Source organism: Cydia splendana, chromosome 8 (genome assembly GCF_910591565.1).
Source record: "Cydia splendana chromosome 8, ilCydSple1.2, whole genome shotgun sequence".
NCBI classification, from domain to species: Eukaryota; Metazoa; Arthropoda; class Insecta; order Lepidoptera; family Tortricidae; genus Cydia; species Cydia splendana.
Window position 1 is genome coordinate 20557018 of NC_085967.1, and position 21078 is coordinate 20578095.

The 21078-nt window shown below is 42.1% G+C and overlaps 1 protein-coding gene and 1 long non-coding RNA gene across 2 annotated transcripts in view; both read right to left on the bottom strand.

Annotated features, from left to right (window-relative positions):
- LOC134793034 (uncharacterized) overlaps positions 1 to 21078 on the bottom strand; it is a 459561-nt gene that overhangs the window by 46752 nt on the left and 391731 nt on the right. The window lies entirely within an intron of this gene.
- Positions 1 to 21078, bottom strand: part of LOC134793067 (mediator of RNA polymerase II transcription subunit 13) — a 113386-nt gene that overhangs the window by 12030 nt on the left and 80278 nt on the right. The window contains exons 4-18 of the mRNA XM_063764592.1: positions 17653 to 17736; positions 15651 to 15811; positions 14893 to 15026; positions 14081 to 14224; positions 13070 to 13155; positions 11204 to 11282; positions 9059 to 9325; positions 8448 to 8558; positions 7919 to 8079; positions 5920 to 6070; positions 4557 to 4676; positions 3279 to 3506; positions 2729 to 2900; positions 2154 to 2407; positions 1603 to 1749 (exon numbers count right to left, since the gene is read on the bottom strand). Coding sequence (XP_063620662.1) covers positions 1603 to 1749; positions 2154 to 2407; positions 2729 to 2900; positions 3279 to 3506; positions 4557 to 4676; positions 5920 to 6070; positions 7919 to 8079; positions 8448 to 8558; positions 9059 to 9325; positions 11204 to 11282; positions 13070 to 13155; positions 14081 to 14224; positions 14893 to 15026; positions 15651 to 15811; positions 17653 to 17736 — 2299 coding nt within the window. The remainder of the gene's footprint in view (positions 1 to 1602; positions 1750 to 2153; positions 2408 to 2728; positions 2901 to 3278; positions 3507 to 4556; positions 4677 to 5919; positions 6071 to 7918; positions 8080 to 8447; positions 8559 to 9058; positions 9326 to 11203; positions 11283 to 13069; positions 13156 to 14080; positions 14225 to 14892; positions 15027 to 15650; positions 15812 to 17652; positions 17737 to 21078) is intronic.

Consider the following 21078-nt stretch of genomic DNA (forward strand, 5'->3'; position numbering starts at 1 on the left):
GATCTTCGTTTACGGTGCCGAGACATGGAGCTTGAAAAGTCGCGACATGGCAAAAATCGACGCTTTTGAGATGTGGTGTTGGCGAAGGCTCCTACGCATACCCTGGACGGCTATGAGAACTAATAAGTCTATCCTAGAGGAGCTGAAGATCACCACACGGCTCTCTACAAAATGTCAAGAACGCGCACTCAGCTTCTTTGGTCATATCATGCGGTCTAAAAAGCACGACCTAGAAAGGCAGATTATCTTGGGCCAAATAGAGGGCAAGCGAGCGCGAGGAAAAGCACCCACGAGATGGTCTGATGTTGTGAAGAGGGTGGTTGGCGGCAACATGCAGTGCGTGACCCATATGGCTTATGATCGCACACTGTGGAGACGTAGCATACATGGTCGCGATCCTCAGCAATGAGGGACCGAAGAAGAAGAAGAAAACTACGTTATACTACGCTCATTGAAGGCAAAGGCGCTCGAGCAGCGATTGGCGCAGACCGCTCAGCGAGGCTCACGGCCGCGTCTGCGTTGTAGTGTGCGTTACGTATGTTATTACACGACGCACCTTCACACTTGATCTCTATATATTCCGTAGGTTAAGGCTCATATTTCATAATTAAACTATACTTACAACCAACAAGTTGTTTCAATTGACGCCACACCTCACATGGCGACCCTGCCAGGATTCGAACCTGCAATCTTCTGATCCGCAGTCAATACTGACGTTTGTTAACGCTCGGCTGTCGGTGCTATTTTAAAACGCTCCCTAAACATTATACATATGTATTTTTCATATCTCATGCTCTGAAAGTGGGTCGTTGTTGTTCTAAAAGGTGCGCAGAAAGTGATACGTTTATGCTCTAGTGCAGAAAAGTGGTGTACTCCTCTGCGTCCCCGTCCCACGAACAACTGGGTGGAAACAAAATGGAAAAATAGTGTATTTATTTCCTCACCTGGAACAATTGGTATTTGTTTAATTTTACTAATCCCACGTTGATCCTTTTTTTATAAAAAATGATGTTAGTAAATTGTTAAAAACAAAAGTATTCTTGATTTCTTTCGTTGAATTCTATTTACTCGATTTCATAAGGCGGGAACCAAAAGGAATACACCATAAATATTTTTTTAAACCTTACACTTGCGTAAATGAGCAAAGGCAGAATCTTATACAGCCACAGTTAAACGTTTGTACGATATTAAATTGGTTTTTAAAGTTATTTAGCACTATATTCATGAAAATAAAATAAAATACAAGATAAAAATGTCTTATATTATTAATTAAATTGTTATCTAATATTTAAAATACTTTTATTATGTTATTACGTAGTGCGGCGCACCAAGGTCGCGGTGCGGTATGGTAGTCTGTTGCGGCTTTTATAACGAAAAAGTATATAATTAAAAAGTAAGAGGCAATCCCGCTGATTTTCATACTATGTATAATGAACAAATAATTTTAAAATTACTGCAGTTTGTTAAAAAATATGTGTTTTCGTAAATATTGCAATCTAAATGATTTTCGCTAGGGGTTATTAATCTTCACACATGTATGAATGTACAACGTCGACAGTCGTTACGAAAGTAAAATCCAACCAGTGTAAAAGAGTTACTCACCTCGTAGAAGAGGCCGGCCTTGTGCGCGAGCCGCCGGTTGACGACGGCGCTGAACCCGCACGTGCAGCGCCCGGGGTCCTCGTCGGCCGCCTCCGCGGTCTCTGGCAGGTACGTGGATGCGTCCGCTCCTCGGATGTTGCCGACAACCTGAGAAGAAACCAACAGGTAACTACAAAGTATAAAAACATTTTTTTTTTAAGTTTCATTTGTGGGTAGGTGTGATCCTACCCACTGCGCCAGTAACTAGTTTAAACCCTAGAAAGTCAACTTTATCAGTAGAAACAGGTGAGAAATTTAAAATTTGTACGTCGTCGACGTTTTCACCTAGGGTACGATTTAATTATTTTATAATCACATAAATTCACATAAAATCATGGCTCTGCGATACTTTTGAAATTGTTGATTTTAATGTAGCCAGAACTATCCATTATTTTTAAAAAGATTGCCGACCCCTGGAAAAACCGATCGACTCGCTTATGGAGGAGGTTGAGCGTTGGGCACGCCTTGCAGGCGGCGCGGGTGGGTGGGGGTGGGTATAGTGTAGAGTATACCTTGGGCCCCGCGTTGCAGACGCAGAGCGTGCAGCTGTCGAAGTTGTGGTCGCGGAACACGTTGAGCACGGTGTCGGCGAGCAGCACGTTGAGCAGCAGCGGGCAGGCGCGGCAGGCGGCGCGCGGCGTGGCGGGGGAGGCGGGGGAGGGGGAGGCGGCGCGCGGCGCGGGCGAGGCGGGCGGCGCCGCGCCGGCCGGCGGCGTGGCGGGCGGCTTGGCCGGCGACGCCAGGGGGGACAAGGGTCGCTTCGTTCCTGTACAAATACATAACACATATGTATACTCAAACAAAAACTAAGGGCCAGTTGCACCAACCACATTTGACAGACTGATCAACGTCAGCCGGCGCCCCCCGGCGCTTTACTATGAAACTTTCCATACATAAAAAATTAGCGAACTCTTTAACGATACGAACAGTTTGGTGCAACCGACCCTAAATGCTACAAATCAACACAACATGGACGATAAGGCTGCATACTTATATACATTCCTTAGCACGAGTGTGCCGCAATAGTATCTCGAGCGTGAGACAGACTACACCTTTTCCTAATTGTTTAATAAAAGGCCGCTGTTACCTGTCTGTGGCTGTGGCTCCTCCTCACTTTGCTGCCACCGTGGCCGGTAAACAGCATGCGGAGGTAGCGTGACGGGCGGGAGCGACGAGGACGGTAGAGATAACAGTGGCGCGTATTTGGATGACCCGACGCACTTGTAAACGGTGGGCGGTTTGAACACATACGACCAATCCTGCCGAGATAAAATATGCTTTAAAACATATGAAAGACAAAATAAAAGTTTATATTAGTTAGGATACGAGTATAACGCTACAATGATAGAAAATAGTCTAAATTCAACTACAGTTCTATCCTAGCCATCGTTTATATTTATTTTGCCGAAAATACCAATACCTTAAGCCAGCGGTCGGCAACCTTTCAGCAGCCAAGGGCCACATAGTACCGACCGCTGCTTTAAGCTAAATAAGGGTTCTTACCGATGATAGCAATAGCACCCAATATTTACTGCTAACCCTAAGGATCACAGAGATAGTCGCCAGTCGTAATAAATGGCGTGACGTGCGCTTCCAATGAGGATTGGGAAACACATGACAGTAGAACAGTAACTCACCTCAATAGGCTCATGAGGGGGCGTGGCGTGAGGCGTGAGGTGCGGATGCGCGTGTGAATGCGCATGCCTCAACGGCTCCAACTCCAGGGTGAACCCAGGCGACGGGGCAGCGTGCGGCTCCAACGAGGGTGGGGTGGGGAACATCTTGCTCAGCTCTTCGGCCCGCACCATTCGGCCGCGGGTCTCTTCGAACGACTTGTTCGAGTCCGGGGGCGTTTGTACTTGAAGCTGTGATGAATAGGCTTAATTAGTAAGAGCATATGACGCGAGCGAACTCAGAAGACGCAGGAGTTTTCATTCATTTTTCTCCACTATAATTATGTTGTTATAATGGATAGAAGTTCAACATTCCTGAACTCTATTTTTGATTGTTCTCGTTGTAAGCCTGCCAACTTCTTCAGAGCTTGCTCGCGTGTTAGACGTTGTGGAAACCTTGTGTTGTTGCTTCTCATGTCGCTTCCTTGATTTTTGACACTGCATGTGTCATGAAAAACAATGTACACTGTTATGTTATGATGTATGATACTTTTTATTGTAAATATTGCGAAATTTTGTAGAGGTACGGAGTTATCCCTTGAGCGCGTGTATAGGAAAAATAAAATTCATCAAGTGATGTCATAATATTGGAAATTATTGTTCGTTTGTCTGGTTGCACAGCATTCATGTTAAAAAAAAAAGCAATCGCCCTAGGGATACTTCCATGAGTACTGTCCGAATATTACCGAAAAGATGATCCTGAATTATTTAGTTAAATCTCCACTTAAAGTGAATATAATTAGGTAAGTTTACGAAGAATTTTGTACATTGACCCGCTATTTCCTATCTCTATCGCATGCGCATAATTATATTCGTTTCCCGCTCGCACAGGCGTGCGCCGGCACATGGGCGGTAAAGCAATTTAACTACGCGCGTGCGATAGAGATAGGAACAGACGGCTATATACGAAACTATTTGTGTTTAACGTCCACGTTTTAGTACATTGTTCGTACGTAAATGTTTTAATTTCAATTCATACTAACTTTAGTAAACATATTACTTAATTTAAAAGGATTATAGACAAAACAACATAAGCCGTAAGGACCACGCCACATTTACACTTTCATAATATCAACACTGCATAGAATTGCCTCTAATTCTAACTAATTGGTCTCAAGCCTTTAACATCTTGACAGATGATTTAAGCAGCGTCTCTACGCGAGGGATTGTATAAGTCTAATTGGTGTAAACGTCGCGCGAACCTCAACCTTAAGGAGTAATAAATAAGGGTGGGTAACTCACAAGTCTTACCGTCTCATCCCCGCTGGCCGCGTCGTCCGAGTTCTCGAAGATCTGGTCGAGGTCCTTCAGCGTGGGGCAGAGGCCGTCAGACGTGTAGAGGTTCTTGTACGCTGCGTCATCCTGAAGTTTAATTAGGTTTTATTAGTATTTGGAAGTTTTTTACGGTAAGGATTCTAAACGCTACGGTACTAGGGAATGCAAATCGGTTATTTTCGGTTATTTTTTGTATGGAAATTATCGGTTATTAACCGAAACCGCGGTTATTTCCATACAAAAAATAACCGATTTGCATTCCCTATACGGTACCCGATTGGTCTCGTTTCATTTGCCAAATTTTTCTTTTGACGGAGCGCATTTGAACGCGAAACCGATTTAGCCAGTAGTCTATTTTAAATATTAGTCTTTATTTAACACAGTCCGAAGTCATACGAACTAACGAGGTAAATTCAACAAAAGCATTTGTTTTCATCCTATCGGCTGAGCCAGTTACTAAATATTCTAAGATATCGAACCACACAGCAAATCGATCCAATCTCCATATAGACTTAACACTTTGTGATTTCGTTAAGCGTCGACTATATGGCAGAAAGTAGCTTACAGAAACTAGTTGTTTTTTTTAGAATATGAACCATTCATAGAAAAACCTCCAAACACACTGTAGTCACACGTAACCACGGCCACAGGCGTTAGAGCTGTAGTTAAGATGGTCTTACATGGTCGTGCTTGACGTCCGCGTGGTCGGGCATGACGGCCATGCGCGTGTGGTCGTGGCCGGCGTACAGGTCGCCGCCCGTGCTGCCGAGGGCCAGCTCCTCTCGGAACGTGTTCTTTACAGTAACTCACATGGTCGTGATTGACGTCCGCGTGGTCGGGCATGACGGCCATGCGCGTGTGGTCGTGGCCGGCGTACAGGTCGCCGTCCGTGCTGCCGAGGGCCAGCTCCTCTCGGAACATGTTCTTTACAGTAACTCACATGGTCGTGCTTGACGTCCGCGTGGTCGGGCATGACGGCCATGCGCGTGTGGTCGTGGCCGGCGTAAAGGTCGCCGCCCGTGTTGCCGAGGGCCAGCTCCTCTCGGAACGTGTTCTCTACAGTAACTCACATGGTCGTGCTTGACGTCCGCGTGGTCGGGCATGACGGCCATGCGCGTGTGGTCGTGGCCGGCGTACAGGTCGCCGCCCGTGCTGCCGAGGGCCAGCTCCTCTCGGAACGTGTTCTCTACAGTAACTCACATGGTCGTGCTTGACGTCCGCATGGTCGGGCATGACAGCCATGCGCGTGTGGTCGTGGCCGGCGTACAGGTCGCCGCCCGTGCTGCCGAGGGCCAGCTCCTCTCGGTACGTGTTCTTTACAGTAACTCACATGGTCGTGCTTGACGTCCGCGTGGTCGGGCATGACGGCCATGCGCGTGTGGTCGTGGCCGGCGTACAGGTCGCCGCCCGTGCTGCCGAGGGCCAGCTCCTCTCGGAACGTGTTCTCGTCGCTCTTGAAACGCTTCACTGGGTGTTCCAGCCTGGAGAAACATACAACATATTTAACGGAGAGTCAAACGATATACATAGCCTGATGTAAAGTTGTGCCCCCAAGAATTTTCTCCATTTATTATTGGCTATGTGCGAAGTTGGTGGTGGGAAATATGCAAGCGACGCCGCCAAGGAAAGACGTGGTGAAAATATGTCCTTTCGTGAGACGACATCTTCCTACTATTTAGCAGCTGCCAACTGTCAAATTTAAACAGTATATCCCAAACCCACTAGGGCGGGCGTCGTCACAGTCATGCACGGAGCACGGAGCGAATAGGAAATGTCCTCGAGTGGTCAAAATTAGTACATGTATAAACATTTCCTGTAGTAGACTTGTACCGTTCGACAAGAATATTCTCCGTGAAGTACGGGAAACGTGCCTGTCCAAGAAACATTACGAAACTGAAAACGTTCTCAAGAATGACACAACAGGAGTAAACATTATAAACTAGAGTCATTATGTATGCGGCCACAAAGGTTTTTTAAAAGACGTTAGATACCACTAAATCAAAAGGATTTTAAAGTTTACTGCATGCAAGAAATAATTTGATGGTTTCAGTCAAATGAAGTGACTAAGGGTTGATATTCTTGTAACCAAATGAAGAACACAACAAACTTAAACTGAATGGAAAGTTGATGCGCACACTGGTATCATAATGTTGCGAGCCCTAGATTCACGTCAAGTTGTCTCGACTCCTGACGCGACCGTGGTGGATTCTCGCAAAAATAAACTCTAAATCAAATAGGATAAAGCTTTAAATGAAACGATAAATTTTCAGAAAATAATTCAAGTGTCAAGAAATGCTACAGTTTACCTGCCAGCCATAGGTTAGCGTAGAACATGGAAAAATCTCAGACACATAAATTAGTTTGCAAAAATTCAAAGTGTTAATGAAAGTTGGTGCTGGTGTAATGACACGATTAAGAAAATGTTCTTGAATTTATGAATGTTTTTCTTAGCCTTAAGTTTAACATTGAAGTAAATTATCGAATCTTATGTCAGTAACACCTTTTGTGCTGAAAATTGCGTTTTTTTTAGTACAATTCCATATAAGTAATTTTTCTTGTATGGAATTGTATCCGTCGGTATTTCTCGCTGGGTGAGCTATTGTCATGTATGTTGTTGTTGCTGTATGACAAATTCTTATAACATAGTCACCTGCAAATTCATATTTGATTGAGTAAACTCTATTGTTTTGAAATCAAAATAGGTTCAGAGAGGTAAATCCTCAATTTGAGACGGTCACCAATATTAATGGATCATTAAATCGCGCTCAGTTCTCACCCAACACCTTTCAGCTCTAAAGACCTGAGAGGGAGAGGAAGGGTTCTTCGGACTCACCAAGCATGGTGGTGTAAACACAGACTATGTATGTTCAGCTTTACGTAGCTTGGTCGTCGTCCCGGAATCATCAATTTTCTTAAAAATGTAGTATCGGGAGCATTTTTCCGTTGCAGTCGGCCCTACTGTGACGTTATCCCTTCGACCGCCAAAGATGTCAACTGACGCGCGCGGCTTGAGCCCAATGTCAAATCTTAGTCCATTCCGACGTTAGAGGATATAACCTAACGGAGTAGCCATTAACAGGCGTTCCCCCTGTCGAAAATAGGCGGCCAATGGTCATACACATTGTATGGACTGACGTTTATCTGACATGGCTATTTTTACGTTACGTATACATTTGACGTGCCCCTCCCCCGCAAAAATCGGCAGACTGTTTTGTACGGAAAATTACAGACAAGGCGTCTCCGTTTGGTTTTGGTTATATTCTCCAAGATTCCAACAAAGTTGACGCGCCGCACGCAACAGGCGTGTCGTTCAAAGGTTGTGTACTCACCAGGCGTGCACGGTGGTGTAGTCGTAGAGCATGTGCAGCGAGTGCTCGTCCTCGAGCGGGTCGACGCGAGTCTCCCCCCGCGGCAGCACGGGCCGCTTCAGCAGCTCCGGCGGCACCGGCGACGGGTTGGTGGCTTGCGACGCGTCGCGCGGGGAGTCGCCCTGGGGATACAATTGGGTAACTTGTAATTGCAAGTTTCTCAAGGGTATGGTTTTTTTAAGCAAATTATTAGATATAAAATGTTTACAAATTAGGGCTTCGAAATGAACAGATATATACACGGATTAGTTATACGACTAACTATGATTACTCAGTAACCTCAATTGCCAAAGTTGGTCCTATCTAGGTCAGCTGAAAAATTAGGGCAGGATTTTTTTTCGATTATATTATATGTCATAGTTAATCCCTCGAGCCCCGCGGACACGATACCGCGCCGGCAGAAAACTTACCTTAATCCTTGATTTGAGAAGTATTTGGAATTGTTTACGCTTTAACTCGAGGATTTAATACCTCTTTGTGTGAAGGTTACCTGGGGGTAGAGCTTGGTGGGCGGCGGCGCGGAGGGCGGCGCGGGGGTGGGCGGCGCGTGCGTCTCCGGCGTGGGCGCCGGCGTGTGCAGCGTCGTCGGCGGCAGCGCGCTCTGCAAGACCAACACACCGGTTACAGAAACGCAAAGGGGAAGGTCAATTTCTCACGCTTCGGTTAGGAAACTGACGCTCAGACTCGTGCGTGCTCGACGCTGGCGTCAACCGCCTTATGTTGATTAAAGAATATATGCCAGGCAGTCAGCATTAGGGCTCACTTAGACGGTGCGAGAACTGACATGCGAGTTTCATTACATTGCGTGATTTGATTGGTCGGCTCAATTGATGTTATTTCAATGGTCCGCAGTGTAACTAAAATCGTACACGAGTTTGCGCGCCGTCTAAATAAGTCCTTAAGAGTCGAGTTTACACATACGGAGACTTTTCGTGTTACCCTCGTAAGTATCTTGTAAATTCTGCTCTCTGCGCGTCGTATGTGTCGGGACGATGACACACGGCTCCTACCGTGCTAGAAGATCGCCGCAGCACTAAGCCGAGATGAGGCCATTTCTTAGAGATTTTTTTGTGTTTACGAACAAAATGTTTGTTATCTGACCTGGTGTGGGAGCGCGGTCTGCTGGGGCTGGGGGTGCGGGTGCGACGCGGGGGAGGGGGAGGCGGCCGCGCCGGCCGAGGGCGGCGCCGAGCCCGCGGCCGCCGGCGAGCCGCCGCCGCACGAGCCCGGCGACGCCGCCGAGCCCGAGCACGCCCCGCCGCCTCTGCAACACCACACGCGTAGGTCAACGACCGAGCGAGGCGACGCGACACACGTGGCGCCCGATAATACGACGGGTTTCAACGTGGACCCCGCGCGCCCGCCCGGCTGGATAAATAATGGAAGCGAAATGTCGACCGCGTTGAATAAAAGAACTGCGACTTCAAAAATAACACAATTCCAATTTACATCGCAAATAAAGAGCTTCTTTAAAAACTTACTGACGTACTAAAACGGTAGGAGGCGTTTTTGAACCGCGCCTGTCGACTAAGAAATGAGAAGTAAAAAGACTGAACTTGAACTATTTCAACTAGAATAATAGCCATAAGACTACTTTTAGCTCGGAAATTCTTACATTTCGCTTCCACTCACTCTTTGACCCAAATCAATTACATAAAATGATTTCATGAACAAAATGCAATGAACGTCACAATGAAATTGAAAATGATATTTCAATCACAAACTTTATGAATTTCTTCCCGTGTAGTTTTAGCATCGATATGAAAGGTAGATGTTATTATGCAATATAATTGTGCACATGTTTTAATATTAACTTTAATGTGTGAAGGGGAACGAAGCAACACCTCTAGCCTTGGAAAGTATCGCACAGAGATCTTCATATTAATATAGGAAGAGGAATGTTAACAGTTTGTAACATATCGCGAGAATATGTCCCAAACGTATCTTCCATGATGTACAAAGTATCTATAATAAATATTTTATGTTTTACGTGTCTTATGATAATATTTAAACGAAATAAAAGGTTCCAACTGATTACAAATAAAATGTAACCTTTTATTTATCATATTTTGTTATAAAACGAATATAACATTTCGGCTACCTGTGGTTTATAAAAACATCTTGATCTTGATAAATGAGTAATAAACCTTGACAGCCTATCGAAGGAAATATTTATTCTATAACAAAAAAGTGCGTTTCAGATCAAATCGTTCGAGATAAAGACACAAAACATGCAATTTATAACAATCATAAGCGAATATCATGCAATATTTCTACAATGCAATAAAATATAATCTGTACAACCAAATGTGGCAGTAAGAAATATTTGAAATTTTACTGGCAAGATTCCTATATTGTATAAACACTTCCTTTGTCGTACTTACATCGATTCTCCTTTGTTACATTTTGATAGTCGACAAAAAATAATTTATACATTACTACCACGTTTGGTTTTCAATTTGAATATGAACATGCTATGAAAGCTGTATTGCATAATATGTGTCCAGTCATAAGCTTCGCGTTGTTTCAAATGTTTTTGTCGTGAGTCCACATTCACATATGAACCATGATTGTATTGATTTTGTGCAATATTAGGTATTATATTATTTTCGATGGTGACCCATTTTTAGTAAGGATAAGTAACGATGGAAATATTATCTAGATTCCTTTTTTTATAAACTGAAATATTATTATTGTGGAATCTCTAAAAATTATATTTCTATTGTATAATCTCTAAAAATAATATTTCTATTGTATTCTTCTTAGGAGTTATATGTTGTATTAAGAACTTGTAATAATTGAGGCGTTGCCTATGCGACTGAGGTTTACTAGATATTTGATTGCATACACATCAAATACTTAGTTTTATTCGTTATATTGAATTTAGTTTGTCAGTTAGTCATGGGGTCAAGTTATCGGCTGCAAAAAGAGAGACTCAGAGAAATCGTTCGGAGTAGGTATATCAAGAGTGTCATTTGAATGAAAATGGGAAATCGTAGAGGATGGGTCATCTTAACCAATTTCGACACGAAGGGGAGTTTGATGGGTTTCTATGATCGTTCCCGGATCGAAGAAAGTTTGAAGAATTATCCGAATAAGGCTATCACGTCAGGTACGTCGTCGCAAGACAACGCCTCTCTCGTCCTCTCTCTCGTGTGTATCGTGAGTGCGGCCTGAGGTGGTGTGTGTGAGCATGGTGTGGTCGGCTCGGTGCCGGTGCCGGTGCCGGCTGTGTGTGTGTACTCACGGGTGGCGTGGGCGCGGCGCGCGGGCGGGCGGCGCGCGGCGGTGGAAGGGCGCGGGCCGCGCGCGGCGGCGCCGCCACCTGCACGTCACCACAACGCTAGCAACCGCGCTCCAACACCCCTACCCTACCCTACCCTACCCTACCTCATCATCGAAGGACCATTGCCCGCTATAAGGGCACCCCAATGTAAACGCTGACCGAGTGACCACCGCCCGTTACAGTATACCTAATAAGCGCAGGTGCGCATACTTTCCCACGTATCTTTGCTTTGCCTCCTTTTCAAAACCCGTAGTGTATTTACAGCCAATCGGCGAAAAGCTTCCTTCCTCATAACTAGTACAAAAACCCATTCCTTTATGTTATTATTGAAACGTACCAACATCTATTTTTTAACAAGTATTAAACTTGAACAGTAACTTTTATGTAAAACTTTTAATTTTGAACTGCAATACCTACTGTTGACTTGATTCAACACTAAAGTTTTCATTTTCAACAAATTTTATCATTGAAATCAGCAGATGTATTTAAAGCCAAAAAAATAGATACGGCGTATATCTAGGCGAAGCAGCGGCCCTCTACAATAATATTACTACAATAAACATACAATCGGATTTGTAGAACGTAAACCGAATAATTCCAAACATTACGAATAGGTATTACATACTTTTCTCAATTTAATATACATTTTCTACTCTACAAATCCGAAGTATGACAATAAAGACTATAATAATATAAAACATTCACATACATAACATCTACCTAAATATCTACACGCTACACCTTGTATAAACAGCTCCATTGCGTGTCGTCGCTCACGGACAATTTCAACCGTATTGCATTATACTTAAGGTCTATTATCAACCGTAAACGACCGAGCTTTCCATTCAAATGCATTTCAATAAAAACGATAAATAGATACGTGGTCATTTTCATATAAATACAAAACGTATAAAAATGCATAACACACAAAATTTATAGAGCTACAGCTATTTACTGGTCCTATCTACTGATTTATTATATTAAATAAATAATTAGAATATATGCGCTACCAAAACCGACGTTATCAGTATCACGTTTAGTAAGACGAATGATTCACACAAGCATTACAGCATTTTCTTATTGTACCTATTTTGTTTCGAATTTGCAAATATCCCAAAAAATAGTTTGGGATGATATTGAGCTGCCTAGCACACACACTTCTGGAATACTTTGACCTATACATGTGTACATAAGTTTTTATTAATTTTACAGTGCTTTACATCGTATAGTTTTGTAGCGCATATATATCTAAACATAACAGTTTTACACGCAAATGCAAAGGACGTATAAATATCCGTCATTCGTTTCTGCGCTGCATCAAACTCACTGCAAACATTGCATTAAAGGAAAACCAAACATGTAAAAGTAGCATAGGAGCATTCCATGAAAACGACAAGTTTATCATCTAGTTTTTTTTTGACAAAATTAATTGTGTCTGCCAAAGTATTGGCGTAATTATGAGTATGAGTCGCTTACGTAACGTTTGCTTTAATTCCGAATTTCTTTGTCAACTTACGTATTATAGTAAAAGTAGGTTATAAAGTTTTTTAAGAACACAAGCGGTTTTAATATGATACTAAAATTACACGACAAAAAGACAAGCCAAGAGTACTAGGCTTGGAAAGTCAAAAAAATGATTGCGAATGTCGATACGTAACTGTGGAATGCTCCATTAGTCCTTACTCCAGTTAGCAGTGAGTTCTAAGTTTAAAATAGCTTATCATCGTTGACAAGAATTAACTGCTCATTCGTAGACCTTATCCCAAAGACATAAAGTCTACCAATGGGTCAGTTTTTTTTGTTAGCATGTAAGGAGGGGAACTTACTTGGCGCAGGTACAGGGGGTTTTTCGGGTGGGATCGACGAAGTCTTCGCCTTTGTCGCCGGGCTCGGCGTAGCACACGTCCGCCGGCTGCAAGGGTTAAGGGAAATGTTATTCTAAATTGTTGGAAGTAAAGTTCAAATTGGTATAACATTAGGTGGTAAAGAAAAAGTATTAATTACTAATTCCATAATTTAAACCGACTAAGATTTTGTTAGAAGTAAATTAGATGACATTTCAATATCTGTATAAAATGTCAGTTGTGCCTTTTTGTTTTTACTTCTTAGATATTATGGGAAGTGTACTCAAATGTATCAATGACTAGAAATAAACATTTGTTTCCTACTTCCAATAGATGATTTTACATTGTAACTACCCTACAACACAACATTGTAACTTCCCAATTAGCGGCCGCCTAGCCTATTTGTAGTGATTGGTAGTGATCTTGCCTGCGAAGCAGGAGGTCCCTGGTTCAAATCCTGGTAAGGATCCCTGTTCAAATCACAGGTGTTTGTTCCTGAGTTATGGACGTTTTCTCTGTATTTAAGTATTATCTATATATATCTATTACATATATCGTCGTCTAGTACCTACAACACCAGCCTTATTGAGCTTACTGTGGGCCTAGGTAGATTTGTGTAAGATTGTTAAATTTTAATATGATGTGCATTAATATTGATACAATTACTAGCATGTGAGCACGGTCACATAGGATATAGGTGTTAATCGTAATCTATACTGCGGTCCGCTTTGCGGTTTATGTATGAATATGATACGTGTAAAGCGTGTGGGGTGATGGGCAGCATTTTAAAGCCGTCTATACATTGAACTCAACCAATTAATCGGCTTTGAATGCTGCTCGCTGGCTAGCAGCTCGTGGCGTGAGAGATAAGTGAATAAAGTTAGTGCGGCAATGGACACGGATTAGCCAGTGGCATCGTACGGTTTGTAACGGTGGGCTTCATGTAGTGGTGAGTAATGTATATCGTGTAGTGTAGTGTATGTATGCATGTACCAGGTGCGGCTTGGGCGTGGCGAGCGCGGCGGCGGCGGCGGCGGCGAGCGGCGCGGCGGAGCGCGGCGGCGCGGGCGGCGGCTCCATGCCCGTCACCAGCACGTAGGGCAGCGGGTAGCGCATGCGCACGCCGCCGCATACCACCTGCAACACACATTGTACACTATTAGTTACCTGCTACACAATATAGAACATTAAAACATTACAACCGCCCCTCTCGGCGCCATCAACGCGAGCCAAATTGAATCGACTCAACAAGAAACCTGGAGACGACGCCCGACGCATTCGAAATCGTATCGGACTAGGGGTCGGTTGCACCAAACCGTCTGTCACCGTTAAAGTGTTCGCAAAATTTTATTGTATGGGAATATTCATAGTCTCTGCTAAATGATGTTGATCAGTCTGTCAAGTGTGGTTGGTGCAACCCTCCCTAAGTCTTCTTCTCCCTAGCGTTATACCGGCCTTTGCCATGGTCCGTTTTCTTACTTGCTTTCATGAATTAAATACGTGAAATTAAACTATTGAAACGGATTATATGGGACGTAGTATGAATTCAATATACGCGATATAATCCGTTTCAATAGTTTTATTAAACGTTATATTTTAATGCCAGTATTACACACGATACATTAAATGGAAATACAGAAAATATAATTAATTCAGCAACGTCCAAAATACTAAACAGAAACTTTAACACTCCTTTTGCATATTTTTCCCAACCAGAATCATTACAACTATTAAGTCCCAAGGTTTGAGCAAACATTTTAATATCAAAATAACGACAAAACATAAGAAAGAGAATAACAATTTACCTCAACAGCTCCACAGCCCTGCTCCAAAGGGTAGAGTTGCCGCCACGCGTCCAATAGTCGCGCGGTTGGCGCGTCAGAGTCGCTCCAGTCGCGCCCGGTAACTGTGCCTTCCAGACCGAAGGGCGCCAGGATCACTGCAACATAACAATAAAGATTAAAGTAATTGTAGGATAGAAACAACAATAGAATCATTAACCATGTCTATGTATAATATTACACAAAAGTGTCAAGTCATCGTCAAGCGAAAATAAAATTCGTGTAGGTAAATAAGCCAATATGTATCATTGTTTTAATGAAAATACTAACCATCAAGAGGTTCGTCTTTTAAACTAAAACTACCGCTTTTAGAAACACTAAAATAATTGTTGCAGGTAGTATTCTCCGACCATTCAGGATACCCCACGACTACCAATGGCTGATGAGTTCCCCTGTACTTACAGTTGTTTGTCAACGTTAAGTTCCACTCGGGGCCATTTAGTTTGTCGACCGACGCCAATGGTCAGGGGCTTGGAGCAGTATTGTCTCAAGTTCTCACCTTTGTTATCGGCATCAGCGCTCCGTTCCCGACCGTTCGGCTTGGCGAGCGGTTTAGCGGCGAGCGTACGAGCAGGTGGGTGTTATCGCACATCCACGGACAGCAATAGCTAGGAGCTAGGTGCGGGGTTGTCTCAATATACTTACCTCTGTTTATCAACGTTACTAGCCTTCCTCGCGCCAATTGGTCCGGGGCTTGGAGCATTATTGTCTCAAGTTCTCACCCTTGTTATCGGCATCAGCGCTCCGTTCCCGGCCGTTCAGCTTGGCGAGCCGCTTGGCGGTGAGCGTGCGCACGGGAGGGTGTTGCCGCACGTCCACGGACGCGCACACCGTGCTCTCGCCGTGCAGGAAGAACGCGAAGGAGAACGAGAGGTGCCAGGGGCTGGAAATTAAAGTGTACACATTAGTTTATTATACAGTATAGGCACAAAAACGTGAAGATCACGCTACGTTTGCAACCGAACGGGCACTCTAGTAACAATATATGTCCGCGCCATACTCCATGTAAAATTTAGCCGGAACCTCGCGTAGATAGACTGTAATAACGATGTATATAAGAAAAAAGTTTATTTTTGTGAAAAGGAAAATAAACACATCCAAAACTAACTGCATCAGTCGGATACTTCAATGATTGTCTTTAACATTAATATGTACCTAGTTCCTATGTGTTTCTTATGATTTTAAGATAATTTACTTTTTTCAACACATCGTATTAACTAACCCTTTTAACGCTGCGTAAATTCGAAATCGACTTGACTAAGGGTCGGTTGCACCAAACTGTTCGTATCGTTAAAGAGTTCGCTAAATTTTTATGTATGGGAAGTTCCATAGTAAAGTGCCGGGGCGCGCCCCGGCGCTTTACTATGGAGCAGTTTGGTGCAACCCACCCTAAGTCCGGCAGAATATTATTGATAAAATGCTCCACCGATAACAACAACAACAGCGATTCGCGACCGTATTCAAACATATGTTTATTAGATAAGGATAAGGAAAGTGCGAATGCAGAATTATAGCTGGCTCCGTTAAATTGTAAAGAAACTGAACTAATTTTATATTGTCTGGGCCGTAAAGTACGAAATAACCTTTTTTCATTCATTTTTTATCCAAATAAGTAGATCTATAGATGAGGCTTTATAAAAATAATAAAATAGTAAGCGTCAATGGCAGCTTTCATTCTATTTGATATTGAAAATGCACATACAAAGTTGCAGTTACATTTCAAAATGTATTTATTTAATTATCAGTCAAATAACATGACTCAGTCGCTTCATAAACATACAGCAAATTGTTCATTACTATTTTTGGAACTTAGTTCAAGCCATAAACGTGGTATCTGCCATGACAAAACTAATTAATAAATGGGTTCGTCGATTGGTTGGCTTCAACTCAGTTTTAGAGAGCCAGAATTATCATAAGTAAATATAAATGTGTAAGATTATCCAATACATGCTCCTATCAAATCAGCATAATCGTGTGACGATATTTTTATTAATCTGATCTGATACACAAATGTTCGAGGGGGAACGAAGGCATGCCCTGATATCTTGACGGGCACGACACAGAGATCCTCGTTTCAATATAGGAAGTGAAGCCAGCGTTGCCGCCGCTTGCAATTTGAGAACAGCCATGAAAACTGTGTCAAAGTGTACTTCCATCCGCGAGTCGCGAGTGTTGAAGAGCGAATGACGTTTCAATTTGGAGTATTCCACGGGATTGTCTACCGTAAGTCTCGCTCAAACACGAATTTTCCGTAGATTGGAACGGAATTATATGATCAGAAAAATATTGATTGACTTGACTTATAACTAAAAGATAGACGACAAAACATGCGATTGTACGGGCCCAGGCCTGTGGAAAGCTTCAATTGACATATTTTGCATGCTATGGTAGTTGCAATGTTATCATTGTCACACAGAAAACAATGACGGACCTCAATCAATAGGGAGTATTACTGTAATGTTCTGCCGCCGGAGTGCAGCACTAGCACAAACCGCAAACCATACAGTAACTTATAAATACTATACCGTAAACTTTTCACAGACTATAATTACGAATAAATATGACATTATGTATCAAGGAGGTATGTTTACTATTTGTGCTAGTAGGGCCCCCTTCGCACAGTTTTGCGTAATATTCCCTATTATGGTTTAGTGGAAGCTTATTAGCAGTTCTGTTTATGTGTTACACAATACAATTCGTAGTAAATATGAATATTTCTAATACCTTTTCCCAACATCCTCTTCATCTCCGTCGTACGGTTGCACGAACCACTTGCCCAGCCTCACGAAATCTCGGGATAGAAGACATCTGAAAAATAAAAATAATATCATTTAACAACAAATCTAAATATTTTTCACGCTAAGCCCTCTCACGAGCAAAGGGTGCTTGCCGCCCGGCTCAATAAAATTTAATCCAAAACAAAGACAAAAAATATCTAGCAATTGAACATGAAAAGAAGGCTGAAATGATGAGAAGGCCGCCTAGAACCACATTATTGACATTACAGCCTATCTGTTAAATCAGGTAATTAAAAGGTATTAAGGTGTTTTATTCTAAAAATTATTAAATATGATTCAAATAAGCACTTATAGGCACAGTGTAAAAAGTAACAGTGGTCCGATGGCCTTTGACGTGTACCGAGCTACTGACAATGCGATGTATGCAGCTCGGGTGCCCGCGTCCCCCTCCCCGTGACCCCTCATCGAATGACTGTATAGACATACCTATACCACAGTATAGGTATGCTAAAGTGATAGAGGCTCTACTTACACCCAACGACTTTAAACCCTTTCTCTATTTTGGTCTTCGACCAAGTTAAAAAGTAAAAGTTGACCTTTTGCTATAAATAAATACTATAAATATTTCAGAGGATTATGCTAATGTTATTTATGTATCGCATAAACCGTACAACCTCGGGGTTAGCTCTGTTTCCTTGATCTTGACTTTGCACCGGCTATTAAATATAAACAAGTACTAATCTAGCATGAACTAGTTTAAAACTAGTTCATAGTTTTTATCAAAATTTGATAGTGTGTTTTTTTTATTTAACCCAATTTAGAGTATTGTCCTCTTTGTTTCTTAGGGAACACCTTTAGATAAATGAAATAGTTTTGAGTAGAAATTCATTGTGACTACTGTGAACCGTTTTCGTTTCTCATACTAACTTCATAGTACGAAAACTTGCCTACTTTCAAAATTTCATACTTATTAAATATCGCTAGTAACATAGATAAAACTGCAAGCCATCTTAAGCGCAAGCAATCAATATTAGTCTCACCAGATTTCTAAGTAGCCCTAAGACAATTGCGTGAAATTGGCATCCCTCCGTGTAGGTAATACTAATAATAAAGCCATATATATGCCATTATTACATAACATTATTACTCTCGAGTCTTTGTGGAGCATAAACTACCGATGATTAATCGTTCACAAGTAGCAATTACGCAACGAGTAATGTTTTACCTTACCGTCTTTGTTACATCGTGTGATATGACATATGACTTACAATTTACATTTTAATTGAAAGGAAAATTGTTGAAAACGATCATACTATGTAGATACAAAGTTTCTTTGGACTCTTGCGCGGAATACTTTGGACTCTAGTGCGGAGTACCATTTGGTATTTACCACAAGTCTTTTCTCAATATCTCAAGTACCTAAGGACGGTATTCGAACTTTCATATTAAATTGATTTCAATATGATTATTTTGGTACATTAAGCGAGATAAGTACTAAACGATACGAGTGTGATGTCAAAGTGGTTTCCCCTCACATAGTATTATTCAAACAGCATTACAGCATGGATACAGATGTCGTGTCGTCTAGTAAAATTTTGTAATACTTTGCGTTTTAAGCTTATACACATACATCGGATTCTAGGGGGCAAATTGTATGACGGGATCCCTATCCGTCATACAATTTGCCCCCTAGAATCCGATGTATGCTTATAAATTGTATAGAGATGACATCTGTCACTCTCTGTACATACTATAGTTTCTTAGACTAGCCCAATTTCTTTCGCAAAAGTATAGGATCACTTGTAAAACAAGTCAATAAGCCAAATATTGATAGTACGCGTTGTGGAATATAGGTACGTTCCTTTAGTTAGCTCACTTAGCTCATAACTGGGAAACCTCTAACATGAGAAAGCTTCATGAATATTTCTATTTGGAAGAGTATTTAAGTTAAAATTTTACGAAGGACCTTGGCCTTGTTTTGTTTCTTTCTCGCTCCAATCGGGCGGTGTGAGAACGAAAGAGAAGGCTGTATTAATAACTAGCATACAGAATGATCTAATAATAATTAATCAGGCGTTTATTTCAGGAGCTGCGCGCGCCGGTATCGGTGACATTAATAATTCTTGCACCTTATTACGTCGGTATAAAGTTCAAAATGGTTAGTTAAGTTGGTGTAAGTATGTGGTGCGCCTACGCATTGCGCATCGATAGCGATGTAAACAACGTTGCAGTGGATTATTGTTATTTAGGCCTTGGTCTCCGGTTGACTACAAACAACGTCATTTAGTATGAGAATATCGCAACATTTCTGTAGACTAGCTCCATATTAGTCGCTGCGATATATCTGATGGCAACTGTACGCAATGGCATAGAGAAAAAAATACACTTAGAGTGCTCACTCCATACATCAGTTTTAGTACCAAAATGACCATTATTTTCGTAGTCGACATCTAGCGGAATTATCAGTACTGCTGTTCTGCTGTACTATCTCTTTTGTTTACGTGTTTTATTAATTGTGAAGATTGCCGGCCTTTGAAAGAATCGCTTGCGCCCAATGACCTTTTATTTATGTAGACGTGTGACGTTCATAGTTGACAACACTAAAATTTGATCCAACGATTTTGACAACTTGACAGGTTGGCGTCACCCATACGACTAACTAAATATAGGTTCCGGAACCTATATTTAATGGCTCACGATCGTGCGCCTGGTACCATATCTACCTCAATTTACTTACATCTATGCTTGCGCCCGAAGGTGTGCGAATTCCGTGACGCTGAGTGTATTAGGTTGAAAGTGCCAGCATTTGGTGGCTTGTCAACAATGAAGTACCTTAAGACTTTTATATCGTCTAATTTACCTTCGAATATTTTTTTCTACTACATCAGGAATGAGAAATTATTGGTTTCCTCATGACTAGATGTCATTATTTCGATATTAACGTTTCGTTTTCGATATACTGCATTGCAGGTATTTTCCGATTCCAGCCACAAAGTCAGCTATTCTTTTTGACCGTACGGCAAAGGCACTTTTTACACCCGTCTGAATCGAATGTCATGTCAAATATAGTTCCATATTTACAGAGCTACAGTATTCGGTAAACCTTACATGTACAAAGATATTTAAAGTACCTTATTACAATACAGTAAGGTGCCAAGTTGTGTATATATTTTTGACGCCGTCAGTACCAGTTGGATCGCATCGCGTGTCCACGGTCCCCGACCCCGAGACGTCCCGGACCGACCTTCCTGAGGTCTGACATTCGCAAAAACTAGACTCATTCGATTTTAAACTCTATTCGGAGGGAATAGAATTGGGATAATGTTGTGGGGAGATACGAGATTGTAGAAGTAACATATTTTGGTAATATGGAACGCAGACGAATATTTTATGAATAAGAACTTTCTAAAGT